The 19,659-nt window shown below is 37.9% G+C and overlaps 2 protein-coding genes across 11 annotated transcripts in view; one reads left to right on the top strand and one right to left on the bottom strand.

The window, feature by feature from the left end:
• Nucleotides 1-1,359: 1,359 nt before the first annotated feature.
• Nucleotides 1,360-4,757, bottom strand: LOC139123299 (V(D)J recombination-activating protein 1-like). The gene is made up of 2 exons (XM_070689456.1): nucleotides 4,599-4,757; nucleotides 1,360-4,247 (listed from the first exon to the last, which is right to left on the bottom strand). The coding sequence occupies exon 2, from the start codon at nucleotides 4,171-4,173 to the stop codon at nucleotides 2,953-2,955; it is 1,221 nt and encodes a 406-aa protein (XP_070545557.1). The 5' UTR covers nucleotides 4,174-4,247; nucleotides 4,599-4,757; the 3' UTR covers nucleotides 1,360-2,952.
• Nucleotides 4,758-8,550: 3,793 nt separating this feature from the next.
• Nucleotides 8,551-19,659, top strand: part of LOC139123297 (kin of IRRE-like protein 3) — a 91,923-nt gene continuing 80,814 nt past the window's right edge. For 4 of the 10 annotated variants that reach the window (XM_070689446.1, XM_070689444.1, XM_070689441.1 and 1 more), the window contains exon 1: nucleotides 8,581-8,825. The gene's annotated coding sequence lies outside the window, so the exon portion shown is untranslated. Of the gene's footprint in view, nucleotides 8,826-14,915; nucleotides 14,977-19,659 lie in introns of all 10 variants that reach the window. The other 6 variants (XM_070689445.1, XM_070689443.1, XM_070689440.1 and 3 more) reach the window with 4 other exon arrangements.

Genomic DNA, 19,659 nt, shown 5'->3' with positions numbered 1-19,659 from the left:
AGTATTAACTTCCCTTACATTTTAGCTGAAAATCAATCAATCAGACAAGTTTTGAATAATTTCTGTAATATTTTCAGGAGATGGTATGGTGTCAATATACACTATAGGAGGTGGTCGATGGACGGAAGAAAGTGTTTGGCCATTGTCAAAAGAGCTGTACAGGCTGGAATTTTTGGTCGATGACAATGATGCTGACTTGACCAGTGTACAAAGGCTGACTGGAAAAGGTGCAACCATGTCACCCCCTCATGGCGGAGAAATGGTGGATCTCTCATCAGGTGAAGACACAAGTACCGGTATGGGGTGGCTACAATCTGACATCACTGTTCTGTACAAACGAGACAGTGACAATCAACATAAGGGGAAATTCAGCAACCTACTGTATATATAAAGACCATTACGACCACAGTGTCCATATTCCTGGAGAACTCCATCAAAATGGGAAAATACCATCCAACGCTGTGGCTGTACTTTGACAAAAATACCAGGAGAGAACTCTGCAATTTTATTCGGGGGGGTTGAAATGCCACATAGATTCTCTAGAATACCAAGCTTTACTCAGGACAACATCGATGGAAGTTTTTATCTTTTACATACAGATAGCCTCACTTGGGAAACAGTGGATGCCCCAGCTTTAGAGCCACGTGGTTTCCATTGAGCCACTTATATACCGACTGCAGCTGCAATTTGTTATGTAGGTGGGGTAGTTTCAGGGAAGGGCGCCCTTACAAGAGACACTCAGTTAATGTAGCTACACTGTTCAGTGTAGATTCCAGACACAATTGTACTCTGAGATCTGTACATTTACCAGAGACCATTCCTCACTACTTGTCTAATTTGCATGGGGCAATTGCATTTGAGGACAAAATAATGGTATATGGGGGCTACAGCCAAGAGACAGAATTGATGCAAGAACCTGGCCCCATTCCACAACCATCCTCTTCCATGTTTGTTCTGGATCCCCTGAAAAAAAAACAATTGACTTTTACAAGGCACCAAGTAATTTTGCAAGTGCAGGGCCCACCCTTCACTGCTTAGACAGCACATGTATATTGAGTATGGGGGAACAAAAAAAACATATTTGTATTCACAACCAAAGGTATGTGTCCAGCACCATGTGACTTGAATGAAAAGTGCACAATAATCAACAGTCCAGAAATTAGCCCAATTGCCTGGATTCAATGTGAGGGGCGGTGCAAGAGGTGGTTGCATCAATTCTGTGTACAGCTACAAGTGATACCCCGGGGCAAATATGTGTGCAGTGATTGCAAAGATGCAGGAAAGAAAAGTACAAGCAGAAAGCGTACCAGGAAGAACTAGAATCTAAAGTCATTTTATTTGCAAAAGTAAAAACTGAGACACTATTTACATGTACATATGGCGTTTAACTTTGTATCGTTACTTAAAAGTTTATAATATATTTTGTTGACAGAGCTGACTGAGGTGTCTTTACTTACAATGTTTTCAAGAATGACTGGAACATGTTAAGTAGTTATGCCCTAAACCGCCACAGTTAGAACATTTATTTTTTCTGTGTGCCACTTCAGCATTTCGTTGTAATTTAGGACTACTATACAGCCAATGCAGCCACAGAGTATCTCGTAGCCCATCAATTACTGTACCTTTCCGTGAATGGTGTTTGCGAAACTGGCGAAACAATTTGTTGCCAGCTTCATTTCCTTCACCAGAGACACCACCGATAGTGCCCGGGCCATCTTCTCGCTAAATGAGTTCTTGTGTGACAGTGTGCTCTATAACTTTATGCAGGTAGTTTGGCCATTTTGCATATTCAAAATGCTCAATGAGCAGTTTCCCCATTTCTACACCTGCCAATTTCACACTACCAATTTCATCTTTGCAATCTATTTTTGGTGATTTGGCATTATACACTTTTCATACATATCGAAACTTTGACAAAACAGCAGAATAAAACTCTTTGTCTAGAAGAATCTGGTATTAAAGAAAGTAAGGCAGATTCATTTTTTTCATCAAAAAATGCTCTGGCATAATTTCCAGGTAACATGAGACTGGGATTAATACCAATGGTAGCCTTCAGATGGTCATCTAATTTTCTTTCTGCCATGTCAAGCAAGGATTTTACCTCGGATGTTTTTTCCCATAGTGTAACCTGGGCAACTTCCCTAACCAATACTTTCTTAAAGAAAGAAGCCAAATTTATATTTGCATGAGTAGCATCTAGACCCCTTTCTGTGGGCTCAGAAAGAAGCACTGGGTCAGCCTTAACGCCTCGTGCCATATCATTTAATACATTATTTGTCAATGAATGCATTGGGACGTTTAACCTGACAGTTTCTGCTATTATGGCAATTTCTCTGCGATTTCTGTTTATTGAAAATGACCCTAACTTGGCAATGGCATCTTCACGCTTACAATCACACAAAGTACAGGGGTAATTAGATCCTGCACCTTGTAACCCCCCTGCACTTCTGTCTAACTTTTCGTCTACCATAGATGTCATGAATACAAGAAAATGGTTTCGCCAATAATCTCCGCAATCAATTTTCATGACTTTGTTTTTCATTTTTCTCTTTCAGCTTCAGTCGGTAATAAACAATGAATGAGTGATGATTTACAATTTTCTTCAGCTATTGCCTCTATCAATGGTCTATTACATCTTACAGAGTTAGGATTTTTATGCTCATATACAGTTACTAATTTATCATTAATTTCTGCTTCACATTTTATGATTGCAAATGCAGCTCGAAACGCATTACCTGGCAGTGCTCTTTCCCCTTTGCCCCTATAAATGGCCACATCTCCCATCCCATCTGAGCCATCCTTGGCAAAAGTTCGCAAGACAATATCTGTGCTGCTGACACCAAGTTCTGCAAGATTACTTTTGATTTCCGATTCAATTTCTTCCAATGTTTTAGCTACTGCATCAGGGTAAAAAAATCTTACACCTGTCAGGTTTGGTCCAGGACTTCTCTACTAAAAGTGAGAATTCATTGCCAATCTGTAAAGGTTCAACAGATGTAGCAGTTTGTGCTTCACCTGTTCTTTGGAATTTAACTGGGTTGTATAAATATGCTCATGATGGTCTTCCCCAACTATGGCATACCTGGTAGTACCAGGCATGTATCTCTTTTCACACTCATCTAACTGACTAGGTGGCAGCAGTACACCTATAGTCTTGTCTTTCAACTTATCATACTGAGCTTTATACTGATTTTTTGTTTGGAGATTATCTACCCTGTATGTGAGACATTCATGAACATTCATTGTACTTTGCATGTTGGACCAAATATCATCAATTAACTTGGCACGTTCTCTGTCACTGGAATCAAACAGATGTGACCGCAATAAAAAGAATAAAACATCTTCCTTTGATTCAACATTTGCTGCACAAAATTCATTCAAAAAGTCATAACATGGTTTTAGCCTTTTCTGCTTACAATACTGTTTATCAGCTGTCCTCAAAGGCTGTTTCACCCTTTTCTTTCCATAAGTTGATCTCTTGCCCTTTCCTTTAAATGCACAATTTTTCTCATGCTCTTTATGGTCTGATAGAGAACAAGTGGTGGAGCAACCAAGATCATGGAAAACACATTGAAGCCTAAGGCTGTCATATACATTCAGAGTATTTCCCGTCAACTTATCAAGATCAGTGCTTTCAACGACTTCTCTACAGCTAGGGCAGGCACTAGAATTTTTCAACCACTGGTCTATACAACCTGTACAAAATATGTGATCACATGATGACATGGACGGAGAAGTAGGGACCCCCTGGCAAATACAACAAACAAAATGTTCTGCAATGTCTCTCTCTACAAATCTTTCTATAGGAATACTTGAGATTTCTGTGCTCACTCTAACATCATCATCATTGCTCTCCTCCACACTTTCAATCATTAACAGTTTTCTCCTGACACTTTCAACAGTTGGCTCAGAACCTCCACTACCTCTCTGTATGGTTACATCAGAACTAGTTGAAGGCAGCTCTTCAACACTCCTGTCCTGTTCCCTTTGAAGTGTCTGTTGTACAGTCTGTCTCTGTCCTGTCCCTTGTCCTCCTGAGAAACCACCACGTTTTCGTTTTGGAGGCCGTCCCACTTTTATGTCTGGTGAGGTTGGTTGAATGGACTGGCAAGCCATACAGACAGAGCAATTTTCATTCGAGTGTGGTCGAAATGTTAATACCTCCACAGGCATGGGTTTGAAGTTAGTAGATTTCTACATCTTTGTAAACGTGAAGTACACGCTTTGCAGAGTCTTGTGGGATGAATCTGCAAATACACAAGGAAATAGGATGTATTCAACTGTGCAACATTCCACCAGATAGGGCAGATATGCAGATTAGGAAAACAATCTAATGAATTCAAAGTCAATCACAAGATAAATGTAAATATCAACTCATCAGAATTATTCTATTATTAATATTAATATTAATATTGTTATTGTTGTTTAATCAATGTTTAGTATTTGGAAACATGTTACTGTCGTTGTTTAATCAATGCAATGCTAAATATTTGGTACCATGATCGATAAGATAAATCCATCGTTCAGCACTTTCAACTATTGTCATCTCAAATATCTACAAATTATTTTTCACAACATAAATGAAAAAAAATACATACCTCATTGTTATCAGTGCTTGCATCGATGTTATATAACTTCAACAACTCGACTGCATATACGCCAGCCTTTGTTGTTCCAGCGTGCTTGCCACACACACGACAGAGTAGTTCAAGCTTACTGGCATGGTCGTGTATCTCCATGCTTTTTCTCGGATTCTACAGTACCGGAAATGTAAGAAATTGGAAAGTATGTTATGCATATTGAACGAGTTAGTAAATAAACCGACCGAGTTCGGACACCAAACTAGACCAGAACGATAGTTTAGACGTACCCCATCATGGAAAAGTGTTGCTTTCCACCTAAAAATTCAGTACACTCGACCACAGCTCGATCAAATACCCCAAATTTAGCTTCAGAAATTCAAAAATTTCTTCCCAAAAAACGTTGATCGAAAAAAATCACGGCTTACCGTCAAATTGGGCGATTTTGAAGCGGTTTTCGCAGGAGGAACGCTTGGAAATCTCATCGAGGCAAAGAAACAACATCTGCGCATGCTCACAATCTTGACTCCACGCAAAGCTAACGTTTGTCAACGTGGCAGCTTGCCTGAACAGAAGCCCGTTCTCCAGAGGGTGCTGCGGCAAAATGACATCATCTACTCATTAACATTTATAAGTAGCAAGATGGCGCTGATTGATATTCATGGACGTTTCTTATAGTGATGGGGGGGGGGGGGGGTTGGCCAAATTAATTTCTGTGATGTCAAAAACGATTTAACGTCTTTTTGGCAAAGTTAACGATTTCAAGGCTGCTTTTTGTACGCTAACACTGATCTAGTCACCGGTATTCTTGTTACTTTATAATGGTTATCAATTTTTTTTTTAATTCAATGGTACATTGGTACGTCGTTTGAAAGAATTAGTACAGGGTATGAGCCCACAATGTTTTTCAATTTTAGGTCAGTTAAGTTAGAGGGGGGATGGGGGATGGGGGGTCTGAGGCCAAACTTAAGCAAAAATAAGTTAGATTTATTATATTGAACTTTTGATGTTGTCCCTAAATACTCACAAGGTGTGCAACAGAATCACTCAAAAAATGCACCACCCGATTTGTCAACTGGCCGTGCGCTCACACAAAACGTTCAAAACTACACTCCCATATACCTAGTTGGATTGCAAATTTAACAATCTCCTCAAAAATCATGCTGATGAACGTGTTACTTGCACCGTCTTGAAGAAATAGGCCGTGTTTTGAGGCCAAGCGCAGCTAAACACGGCTTGCAGAACGCTTCTACCATATGATGTCAATCTTCTACCACTCATTGGTTCAACCTGGAACCTGGCGTCCTGGAACGATGAAAAGGAAGAGATGGCATTTACCCCTCACGACCATCTGAAGTGTATGTTTCATCTTTAGGTGTAACTATGGACGCGCGCGCGTTCGTTCGACGAAGATCTGAAGTGTACGTGTCGTCTTCAGGTGTAACTATGGACGCGTGCGCGTTCGTTCGAATTGTCTCATGTACGCGAGTGAGAAGGTTTTAGATATACCAGGGTATGAAATGCATTTTCAGCCTTCTCCTATTGTAGCCTATATAGACCTCGAAATACGCCACCCCAATCACAGTTTACGGTTTAGAACACAAAGAAAACTAACGTGCAGCTGTTTATTTTTCACTAGTTAGGCGAACATTTGAGAGAATGGTGAAATAATGTGTGTCACTTTTTCTTGGTACGTGCGTTACCAAACTTCGTTTTACGGTAAATCGGACTGTCGCAAAATTAACTGCAAAACGTCATCAAGTTTTGCCTTGAAGAACGGCATCGTTCAGTTTCGTGCGACTTATCAGTGTGTGGCATGGTGGCAGCATGACATACAGCACAGGGATGTCTGATCGTCTACCGTTTTCGTCAGGTACTCAGAATATACAGCTAAGTAGATTTATTGTTAGTCTATTAGATAGTGTACCATTGTTATTTATCAAGTTTCTTGTAGGTGGATTAGGTTTTTCAGTCATTTTTTATGGCATTTTTCAACTTCGATTAGTTGGGTGACGAACAGTCTCATGCCATAGCATGGTTCTGCTGACTGCTGTGTACAGTGTAAAGCTTTTTCTGTGTACAGTGTAAAGCTTTTGTCATATTTTATGCATTGTGCATTTGACATGAAAGAATTTACATCACATGCCAATTGAACATGTATGCCAACACTGGTTAGGACAAGTGTGCCCTCACTGGTGAGAGGGTTTTCATTGCAATGCATACGGCCATCTTGACTTGCTCCAAGTCTGTTGGCTTATTCCTGTCATGGTATAAAAATAAATGAATTCAGTAAAAAATCTATGCATGCAATTTACAGTGCGAGTGGAGTGAACACATAAACCTTGGTCTGGCAGAAACTACTCGTGTTTATTCAGACAAAACAGCACCACCAAGCGACCAGTGGGCTGTCTAATGGCCATCAGGGCTACTCTCATTACTTTCCTGTAGATAAGAACCATCACCAAAACGTTTTCTTCATCTAAGTGCTTAGTTAGCTTTACTAGCAGTTTGGTTGTCAATATTTTCTGTGTGAGCAAAGCCTAAAGGTCCACAATTTAAAGTGAAAGCAACAGTGCAATCTACTTCCCATAGCCCTTACCAAACCTTCAGATCTGTATTGATCTGCCCCAGCTCTGATTTCAGTCTGCCACAGCTCTGTGCAGCTCAACTGCAGATCTGTTTTGGTTGTCTTGAGCTGTAGTTTGTTGGCAGCAGACAAAACTGTGATAATTTGAGCTGTCTACTAAGTCAATGCAGACAACTGTCAGCTCTGTGCAGACCAAATTCAGCTCTCCCTAAGGCACACAGTCCATGTAGCCGACAATGAGATGCAAATGATATACGGTTAAGGTCTCCTCAACTAACTTTCAGCTGGTTCTTCACTTTCTACTATTTTTATAGTATTTTTTACAAAGGCACAGACTTATTCTACCTGCAACTTAAAACTGATAGTGATTTTGTAGCTCATTCTTTACTATTTTTCATAGTTTTTGGTAGCCGGTAACAGACACTTCGTGTTCGTGTCGGCTACATGGACGATCTGCCCTCCCTAATGTACTTCGTTTACATTTGTATAAAGGGATCATTCTGAAGACTGCTTGCAGCTCAAAGAAGGATGCCATGTCAAATTGTATGTTGGCCAACAAACATTGTTGATGACCACAGTTAAATCAAAACTTACAATATAAGCATTATCTTTGTGACGAATTTGATAAACAAGTCATAAAGAATATTTTCAGGCAGAATTTAACACAGTCGTCCAATGATGAAAACAACAGGATACCAAATATCATAATCACTCAATACATAAACAAAAATCTACATGGTAAGTTATGTATGTACTGTAAATACCACATAATCCTTAAGAAAAAGAAAAGTCAAAGGATTAATGATTTGAGAAATACTATTTTTTGAAAAAAAAAATTTATAGGTCAAATAGTGTGTGGAATGCGCAAATTTATCAAACCATGCAACATTACCTTATGAAATAAATGTACTGAAAAACATCAATGCATGAAGGTTATTTCTCTGGACATTGTTTTGAAATGATAAGTTTCAAAAAAGCCATGACGAATTTCTGGAAAAGAAACTACAATTTTTTTTGTTTGGTTTACAAGTCATACCACCGAATAGCTGCAATGTAGCCCATGGGCCCTGTTCAAGGTTTTTCTGTGTTGCCGTGTAGCACTGTGCACTAAGTAAGGCCATTGCCCTCAGTCATGTGGCGATCAGAAAGTGAGTCCTACGTTGAATATACATGCAAACACATTTAGAAGGGTAATTGGCTTAAAATCTGACTACTCACGATCGTTACTTGCATAATCATACATGTCGGAAGGCCATAGAGGTACACTGACTGATTATAGTGTATAAAAGTTGGCGTAAAAGTAATATACTTCCCATTCTCGCAAAACTAATGTTTGAAAGGCTATGGCATGCATGCAGCAGCCAGGAGGTCACAGGTCAAACAGATCATCATGTATTCGAACTTTGACCTTACAACATCACATGTTGTAAAACAAGACTTTTGATTGGCCAATTTTGTCAAGGCTGCCATTTTGAATTCCAGTGTTGAACAGTTGAATGTGTGAGTCTGCAGGTATCATTCACTCCATTAAGCCACGGTTTTTGGGAGAAATCGTCGATTATCTCTCTCAGTGGACGATGAAGGGAACACAGACGAGGTTTAGGAGAACAACTGTAATGTTTGAAGGACGTTGCCTGTGTTAGACACTTAGAGTTTATGTAAGTTAAACTTCGATAGTGGATGTCCGTTATTAGTCCCCACGGACACCGTCCGGGGGGACTTATAGGTTTGGTCATGTCCGTCCGTGTGTGCGTGTGTGCGTCCGTCCGTCCGTCCGTCCGTCCGTTCACGCAGATATCTCAGACATGCCCAGGTCAATTTCTTTCAAACTTTGCACAAGGATAGTTCCCTACCCCATACAGATGCACGTCGATTTGTTTCACAATGCGATCAATTTTGGCCGTGTTAGAGGACTTTTTAGTTTTCACCTCCATAGACTCCCATGTATAAGGCATTCTCCATAGACTCCCATGTATAAGGCAGTCCATAGACTCCCATGTATAAGGCAGTCCATAGACTCCCATGTATAAGGCAGTCTCCATAGACTCCCATGTATAAGGCAGTCCATAGACTCCCATGTATAAGGCAGTCCATAGACTCCCATGTATAAGGCCAAGAAAAATAAAAATTTAGTTTCTCATCGTATTCATATTGCAAAAAGGATGCAGTGACACAGTTTTTAGTCCCCACAGATGAAGTCCAGGGGGCTTATAGATTGGGTCATGTCCGTCCGTGAGTCCATCTGTGAGTCCATCCGTTCATGCAGATATCTCAGATATTTTGACAAAATGTCACGTGACCTTGGTGACCTTTGACCTCAAATATATATATTTGTCCATAACTCAGTAACCATAAGTGCTACACCCTTCATATATGGTATGATGGGACCAGCTAATGACGCCACATATTGTACCTCATTAATTATGCACATATCTAATTTTGAGCGAGCCAATAGAGCAAGAGGTCTGATTTTTGGTATATAGGGATAACTTAGCAATACAATTTTTTTCAAAAATGTCACGTGACCTCAGTGACCTTTGACCTCAAATATACATATTCGTCCACAACTCAGTAACCACAAGTGCTACACCCTTCATATATGGTATGATGGCACAGCTTATGACGCCACATATTGTACCTCATTAATTATGCACATATCTAATTTTGAGCAAGCCAATAGAGCTGGAGGTCTGATTTTTGGTATATAGGGATAACTTAGCAATACAATTTTTTTGACAAAATGTCACGTGACCTCGGTGACCTTTGACCTCAAATATACATGTTTGTCCATAACTCAGTAACCACAAGTGCTACTACCTTCGTGTATGGTATGATGGGACACTTTATGATGCCACATATTGTACCTCATTAATTATGCGCATATCTAATTTTGAGCAAGCCAATCGAGCTAGAGGTCTGATTTTTGGTATATAGGGATAACTTAGCAATACAATTATTTTGACAAAATGTCACATGACCTCGATGACCTTTGACCTCAAATGTACATATTTGTCCATAACTCAGTAACCACAAGTGCTACTACCTTCATGTATGGTATGATGGGACACTTTATGATGCCACATATTGTACCTCATTAATTATGCACATATCTAATTTTGAGCAAGCCAATAGAGCTAGAGGTCTGATTTTTGGTATATAGGGATAACTTAGCAATACAATTATTTTGACAAAATGTCACATGACCTCGATGACCTTTGACCTCAAATATACATGTTTGTCCATAACTCAGTAACCACAAGTGGTACACCCTTCATATATGGTATGATGGGAGACCTTATGATGCTTCATACTGTACCTCATTAATTATGCGTATATCTAATTCTGAGCAAACCCATAGAGCTGGATGTCTGTCATACATATGCACATAGATTTGTTCTGTGATACGATCCAATAAGGCCGCCATGTGGCCATTTTATTACGATTTTTTCATGTCCTGAACTACAGCTCAGACATGTATCAAGCGAATATATTCAAAAGTATTTTTATCACAGACCTAATGAAGAGGACTCTATCCTCTCGGGGGACCTGTAATCAAAGTACTACCCATTAACAAGTGGGGACTGTGTCATCAACGATGACTTGTTTACAGTGTAATGGCCGTGCCTTTCAGTGAGGTTTGAACTGAGAGTTTGCTACCTCGACACTTTCCACATCGTAGGGGACTATTTCAAACCAACCACTGTTCTTTGAGAAGTTGAGAACATATGGCGACAAGAAGTGATCTATGTTCATTTCGATCGTTATGGATTAGTACTTATGATAGCAACTCTACTGCATGCAGTGCATAGGAATAACATAGTATAAATCGGACATGATACAGTTTTATTCTCGGCTCAGTTGCCGACCATTCGATGTCTTAATGATGGAAGAAATGTTTTCGGACTTGGTACAACTACACAACTACTCTCTCCAAGTAGTGCCGGTGGTGGCTTGGTTTGTACTGTGATTCATTTCTTTTGCATGTATTATTGTTCATTATCGCTCTTATCATGAAGGACACATACCACAGACTCAGCCTTAATCCTGATTTTTACATGTAGCAATTGAACATTGTTTACCATGATGTTTATTTTGGCTGAAACTCAACATCTAATGATAAAACATAAATCAAAGTTCTCATGTTTTCCATGTACACTTCACTTTAAGGAAAGGCATTTTCAAATATATAAAGTGAATTTTATTTGTCAACAAAGTACATGTAACAAAAATTTCAAAGTTTTTGAATAAGTTTTTCATGGTTAAATTTCTTTATATATATGTGAATTTAACATAATATTTTTTAACTGATCAGTTTCTATTTGATACACATTTTAAATATTGTGATCTGTTGATCTTACCGTGGGTCTTTCAAAGGACAGATTTTACAATTTTTTGTGTATTCCATTATCAGATTGTTCAGAAACCAAGTCATTCAAAAACAAAGCTTTAGAACAATAATTGCTATGGCCAATTTTATATTATTCAGCAATTCAAAAAAAAAAGAAATCTTTTTGCATGTACATCTGCATGAATATTGAGATAGATGCTTCCTTACTTCACCATAATAATTTTTGTCAAAAATTTTCCTGCAGTATAGCACCTCATGTAATTTTTCAATAGAAATTTTAATTCAGAGACGATGATTAAGTATACCGATAATTATTAACTAAACTTTAGATTTTTGCTCATAACTATTGCTTTTCATACATGATAGGATTCATTTAGAGAAAGGCATAGAAATTCAGTTCTCACCTTTGTGAGATTTATAGTTACGATGCAACTGATTTGCATGCACCTACTTTGATATCGTTTAAAGGGGAAGGTTACCCAGTGATTATGTATTCAGCAATAAGAAATCTATAACAAACTGGTGTGAAATCTGTTTTTGTTATTAATTTTCACTTACTGATAGCACGATGGCATCCATTTGAAAACCTTTAGTTATAGGTGGAAGTGACGTAAGAGCCTACGACTGCACTGACACTTGTGGGGCTTCCTCGGCTGAAGACTACGGGGAACCCCTATAAGTGCCAGTGCAGTCCTAGGCTCTTACGTCACTTCTACCTATACCTATAGTTTTCAAATGGGTGACATCGCGCCATTGGTAAGTGAAAGTTGATAACAAAGACAGGTGTCGCACCATTTTTTCATAGATTTTTATTGCAGAACATACAATCTCTGGGTAACCTTCCCCTTTAAGATAATAATAGTAAAGATGGTTACTGTTAGGATAATTAGTGTAACATGTTATATAGACTGCAAAGTTACAAAGTTGCTTAGTACAAAGAGTAATCGGATAAATTTTCATTATAAGATAACCAGGTATGTTCGATAAAAAAGGTCCACAGATTGTGTCTATTGCAAAGCCATTGGATGTTCTGATCACACCATAATTACACCCCTGTCGAAATTTGGTACTTCAATTTTAATATTTTTGAGGACATGGTCATGTTAAGAAAGAAGAAATGGTAATATTGAGTACACTCTAATGGATTACCACATCTTTCTGTCATAAAGTCTAAGTTACAAACCACATTACATTTTTTGCAATATTTAAATTTTTCATCGGAGGAATTTCAACTACTGTCATTCATTCATGTCAACAAAATCAAGAGATACATTGCATTATTTATGACATTTTCAACATTTTACCCAACTGTACCGTTTTCCTATTTATTATGCCAACTTGTTCTTTCAATTTTGCCATTCATATTGTCCACAGTAGAGCCTCATTAAATATTCATTGCTTTTAGGTACATTAAAGAACGACTTCTAAGTTGAAAAATATATTTTTAAAATTATTTTATTCTTTAATCATAATGTAGTACTTGCATTTAACAATTTTGTACTGTAAAAGTTAATAGTAGTAACATATTTCTGTATTGCAATATTTAAAATGACAGTAATATTGTCCTTTCATGACTTTGCTACTATTGTTGTTCAGTTTATCAACTGCACTTTCTTGCTCAGCTCCCTGAATTTTGTTGAAATATCCACTTGTCAGCCTATCAGCATGATCTGTATATTTACATATAGATCCAGACTTCATACAATGCATCGGTCAACTACATGTAGTACAATTTTGACTATAAAGGTAATAGACTGTTAACATGATAATAGTAGACATTTCAACTTGCTTTTGGCAATAGAACAAGAAAATGTAGTTAATACAAAGAACAGAAATAGGGCAGAAACCAGTTGTTACAGCTACTTTTAAAGTACATATCAGTATTTTACTAGAAGTAATTGGCCTTTAATGCAATATTTTTCATAAGTCAACTCGGCTCAGTTATCTCAGAAAGATACATTTTATGTAAACACTTTTTTAGCTACTATAGACTATAGTCTATAGAAGCTATTGGGATGGGTATCCGTCCGGCGTCCGTCGTCAGTCTGTATGTATGTATGTATGTATGTATGTATGTATGTCCGTTTGTGAGGCGTTCGTCCACTCAAATATCTTGAGAACTGCTGTACTTACTGATTTGATATTTGTTGTGTAGATGAAAAATATGATTTTGAGAAACCATTTTTTTTAATTTTTTGATATTGTTGAAAATAGGCAAATTAATGCCAAAAAAGGTGTTTTTGGTAAAAAATCTACTTCTTCATAACCGCTGGTCAGATAGCTTTGTTATTTGGTGTACAGGTCCCTAGGGATAACCCAACTTAGATTTGTTCAAATTGTGATGAAATATGCAAATGTGTATTTTTAAGGAATTTTTTTGTCTTTTTTGGTCAAAATTTGACTTACATTGTATGTAATTCTTGTACTGTGTAAACCCTGTCAATTCACCCAGAAAAAAATAATTAATATGATTTTAAATAATTGAATTAATTAGGAAATCATCAAAGCCAAAATAATTTTAGTGTAGAATTATCAGAAAGTTCAACTTTTTTTGACAGTTCATAGTGAAATGCTTACCATCTTGGAGGATTAAAACATGTAAAGGCAACTTTCCTGAATCCCAACTTTGACATATTCTGAACTGTCATTTATTGTGCCCTGTATGTTATCTAAAAGATATTGCACAAAATAGTCAATAGAGATAAAGATAGAGAAAGTTCTAATTTCCATTTATGGTTGACTTGGTAAGTATAAAATAAAATTACTTTTTGAGGAAAAAAATAGAGTGGTCAATTAAAAGAGTGGTCAAAGTGATAGGGTTTTTATGGTAAAGCTGGGCTGTAAGATTCCTCATGTGCTATTTATAGCAATTATGCAATCTGTGTAAACAGTGCAATGAAAGTTACGATTCCTTATAATGCTTTTGATGACCTTGAACTTCTTAAGTTTCAAACATTTGTCTCTTCAGTGTGCTTTCTCTGAGTATGTACAGTCTCAACTATATTCAACAGAACTCACTTACAATGTTAATCAAAGATATCCACCTTCTTCATCAGTACATGTGTCACAAAAGGTTCTTCTCTACATAACACAGCAGAGCTCTGTCAACTGTTGAGTTGCTTGTTCTTTCAAAACTGCTGATCAGACAGCTTTAATATTTGGTTTACAAGTCCCTAGGATGACCTAAGTGAGATAATTTCATATAGTCAGGAAATACTTAATTTTGTATCCATGTCTATAGTAGCTTCAGGGAGTTTGGCCCTATGTTTTAAAAATATATGTTATTTTATTAATACAAACTTTGTTTAAAATTTATATAGCTCTCAACTTGTTTTATTTGTGTATGAAGGTGTTGTCTGCTGATTTTACCACACTTGTATTGCTTCTTTCTCCTCTGTAGAGGTCCAACAGTACCAGAGAGAATATGGACTTTGATCAAATCACTGGATAAAAAAGTTCAGGTACATTTTATCAAAGGCTGAATGCACTGGATTATTTTTTGTATGCTGAATCCTAAAAGTACAAATTTGAAATCCATTGCATCAGCTTTATCAGTAAAGAAAATGGCCCAATAAAATTGCATTTCCCCATGCACCATTTTTGGAGCCTCTTTGTAGGGCATTATACATATGCCACCACACAAAGCCAACAAATTGTTGTTGGCTGCAGTGGGTGTACGGTACACTGATTTGCCGTAGAGCCATGTTTAATCCCATCTAGCTAACTACTTGTGACCTCATTGTCATGAGCTCGGCCTGTTAGCTTCCTTGACCTTTGATGTCTACCCCCTTCCCCCAAGCTGCAGGTTGTCTGTGAGAGGTCTGTCTCAGAGCTGCAAGATGTCTGCAAGGTCTGTCCCAGAGCTGTGGGTTGTCTGCAAGAGGTTTGTCCCAGAGCTGTGGGTGGTCTGCAGTGGTCTGTCTCAGAGTTGCAATAACTAATTATATATTCACAAAATCAGCTTACTGCAGCTCTGTCCAGAAAGCTGCAGTGAGTCTGTTTGTGCAGATCTGCCTAAGCTCTTAATCAGCTCTTTGCAGATCTGCAGGTTTCGTAAGGGAGGAATCCTAATTATTCAGTCTGCAAGAAACTGGGTCTTTATAATTGCAGCTTTTCTGTCAGAATTACTTTAGTGATAATGAAAAATTCTGAAGTCAACATCATTAATTAACAATATTTGGCATTGGTTGGTCTTTAATTAGTCCCCACTGACACCGTCCGGGGGGACTTATAGGTTTGGTCATGTCCGTCCGTGCGTCCGTGTGTGCGTGCGTGCGTGCGTCTGTGCGTCCGTCCGTTCACGCAGATATCTCATAGACGCCTGGAGCGATTTTGTTCAAACTTGGTTCAAGGATAGTACCCTACCTCATACAGATGCACGTCGATTTGTTTCACAATGCGATCAAATTTGGCCATGTTAGAGGACTTTTTAGTTTTCACCTCCATAGACCCCCATGTATAAGGCAGTCCATAGACTCCCATGTATAAGCACAGGCGACCGATAAAGTATTACTGAGATTTTCACACTAGTTTTCACCTCCATAGACCCCCATGTATAAGGCAGTCCATAGATTCCCATGTATAAGCACAGGCGACCCATAAAGTATTACTGAGATTTTCACACTAGTTTTCACCTCCATAGACTCTCATGTGTAAGGCAGTCCATAGACTCCCATGTATAAGGCAGTACATAGGCTCCCATGTATAAGGCCAAGATAAATAAAAATTTAGTTTCTCATCGTATTCATATTGCAAAAAGGATGCAGTGACACAGTTTTTAGTCCCCACAGATAAAGTCCAGGGGGCTCATAGATTGGGTCATGTCAGTCCGTGAGTCCATCCGTTCACGCAGATATCTCAGACACTTTGACAAAATGTCATGTGACCTTGGTGACCTTTGACCTCGAATATACATATTTGTCCATAACTCAGTAACCACAAGTGGTAAACCTTTCATATATGGTATGATGGGACACCCTATGACGCCACATATTGTACCTCATTAATTATGTGCATATCTAATTTTGAGCGAGCCAATAGAGCTAGAGGTCTGATTTTTGGTATATATGGATAACTTAGCAATACAATTTTTTTGACAAAATGTCACGTGACCTTGGTGACCTTTAACCTCAAATATACATATTTGTCCATAACTCAGTAATCACTAATGCTACACCCTTCATATTTGGTATGATGGGACACCTTATGACACCACATATTGTACCTCATTAATTATGTGCATATCTAATTTGAGCGAGCCAATAGAGCCAGAGGTCTGATTTTTGGTATGTAGGGATAACTTAGCAATACAATTTTTTTGACAAAATGTCAAGTGATCTCAATGACCTTTGACCTCAAATATACATATTTATGCATAACTCAGTAACCACAAGTGCTACACTCTTCATATTTGGTATGATGGGACACCTTATGACGCCACATATTGTACCTCGTTAATTATGCGCATATGTAATTTTGAGCGAGCCAAAAGAGCTAGAGGTCTGATTTTTGGTATATAGGGATAACTTAGCAATACAATTATTTTGAAAAAATGTAATGTGACCTCAATGACCTTTGACCTCAAATATACATATTTGTCCAAAACTCAGTTACCACAAATGCTACACCCTTCATATTTGGTATGATGGGACAACTTATGACGCCACATATTGTACCTCATTAATTATGCACATATCTAATTTTGAGTGAGCGAATAGAGCTAGAGGTCTGATTTTTGGTTATAGGCATAACTTAAAATTTTTTTGACAAAATGTCACGTGACCTTGGTGACCTTTGACCTCAAATATACATATTTGTCCATAACTCAGTAACCACAAGTGCTACACCCTTCATATATGGTATGATGGGACACCTTATGACGCCACATATTGTTCCTCATTAATTATGTGCATATCTAATTTTGAGCGAGCCAATAGAGCTAGAGGTCTGATTTTTGGTATGTAGGGATAACTTAGCAATACAATTTTTTTGACAAAATGTCACGTGACCTCGGTGACCTTTGACCCCAAATATACATATTTGTCCATAACTCAGGAACCACAAGTGCTACACCCTTCATATTTGGTATGATGGGACACCTTATGACGCCACATATTGTACCTGATTCATTATGTGCATATCTAATTTTGAACAAGCCAATAGAGGTAAATGTATGATTTTAGTATATAGGGATAGACTATAGGATAGAAATTTTTTGACAAAATGTCATGTGACCTCGATAACCTTTTACCTAAAATACACGATTATGTCAATAAATAAGTAACCACAAGTGCTATGTCCTTTATATTTAGTAGGATGGGAGACCTTATGACAACACATGCTTTACCTCGTTAATTATGCCCATATATAATTGTGGGCAAGCCAATAGAGCTAGAGGTCTGAATTTTGGCATATATGGATTAATTAGCAATACAATGTTTTTTTTCAAAATGTCACGTGACCTTGATGACCTTAGACCTTGAATATGCATATATATGCATAACTCAGTAATCACAAGTTCTTTACGCTTCAATTTTGATAGGATAATAGACCTTAAGATGTCACATCTTGTACCTCATTTATTATGCACATATGTATTTCTTGGCTGGCCAATACAGTTAGAGGTTTGATCTTTTTTCCCGTTTTAGAACCATAACTTAGACATGCCTCTTGTTTCAAATTTGGAACAATGACATAGACCTATGTGTCCATAGATCTGAACATATACACTTTAGTGATACTTCTTAATGACCTCATTTCCCTGCCCCCTCAAGACTAATACTCCTATTACAAGTGGGGACTATGTCATTGTCAATGACTTGTTGTATATAGTTGCAATTTATTAGGTACCAAGGGTTTCCCAACTTCTCATGAATTGCCAGGGACCTGTTACTGTACAGTGATTTCCCAAGTCTGTGTATCTGTATGATAAGTTACTGTCATTTGGATAATCTTTGGGCTAACTGTGATCATTTGCAAGTGAATCAGAGTTGGGAAATTAGTGTGGCAAATACATGGGAAGTTACTGCAGACTCACATTGGGAGAAATAGCTACAAACTAAAATAATAAATAAAGGATGATTTATTTCCAATTGACAAATCAAAATATTTACATTTGCCCAAATTACAGTGTGTTTCACATAGGTACCGCAACTCAGCGTATGAGACGGACACATTTCACGTACTATACAAACGACAAGCTTAGGTATCATGACACATTGGAATGTCACCGACTCATTGATTAATTACAGTAAACCAGCATGGGGCAGCTGCTCTGTCTAGATTGAGAGATACACTTGATCTACAATGTGTGGCTTTTTAGTTAGTTTCTGTTGAGAATACCTTCACTCTTGGCTGAAATTGTAAAAGAAACAGTTACATTGTAGATCAAGTCTAGTCAACGGTTTATCTCTCAGTCTAGACAGTGGCTTCCCCATGCTGGTTTACTGTACTTAATTGACGAGTCATTGGCTTTGAAATGTGTCCTTGATACCCAAGCTAATAGTGTGTTTTGTACGTGGGTTGTGTCCGTCTCATACGCTGAGTTGCGGTACCTTGGTGAAACGCACTGTAACATTGGCTATACAACATACCGGTACGAGGCTTGTAAGAGACAACACCTTCAAAATATTTCCCTCTACTTTTCAGTCAATGGTAGCTGGTACATAACTAGAGATGTATTTGATAATGTGTCCGTTTAAAGACACTCATACGTACAGCTTTCCTTGTGACTGTACCAAGTCGTGATAATTTGCTGACAAAGAAACAATGTCACAGAGTACATGCCGATATTAGTTGAAAAGAGAGATTTAATGGCTAGTCATCATCATATTCACAATGCTGTCTTTCCCTGTAACAGGCATTAGCATGAGATAACAAAACTTGTCTTAAAGTGAAATTTGGCCAAAACCAGTTAGATTCCCTAAGTGAAAACACAAGTAAAATGAAACACTTGCACAGCTTTGCCCTGTCCTTTTCCTCTTAACATTTAACACACGTTATTTATATCTAGACATTCTAATTAAGGTTACTGTCATTAACAAGTTTTGTTTATTAACCAAGGTTGCAAACCTCACAAAGTATTTTACTGTACAGATCAATGGCTTGATCCACAGTTTTTGGTGAATACCAGTTGTTGTCAAGCA

The sequence above is a fragment of the Ptychodera flava genome, chromosome 22 (genome assembly GCF_041260155.1).
Source record: "Ptychodera flava strain L36383 chromosome 22, AS_Pfla_20210202, whole genome shotgun sequence".
In the NCBI taxonomy this organism is placed as follows: domain Eukaryota; kingdom Metazoa; phylum Hemichordata; class Enteropneusta; family Ptychoderidae; genus Ptychodera; species Ptychodera flava.
The sequence above is the reverse complement of the archived record's forward strand: the minus strand, read 5'-3'. Positions and strand labels throughout refer to the sequence as shown.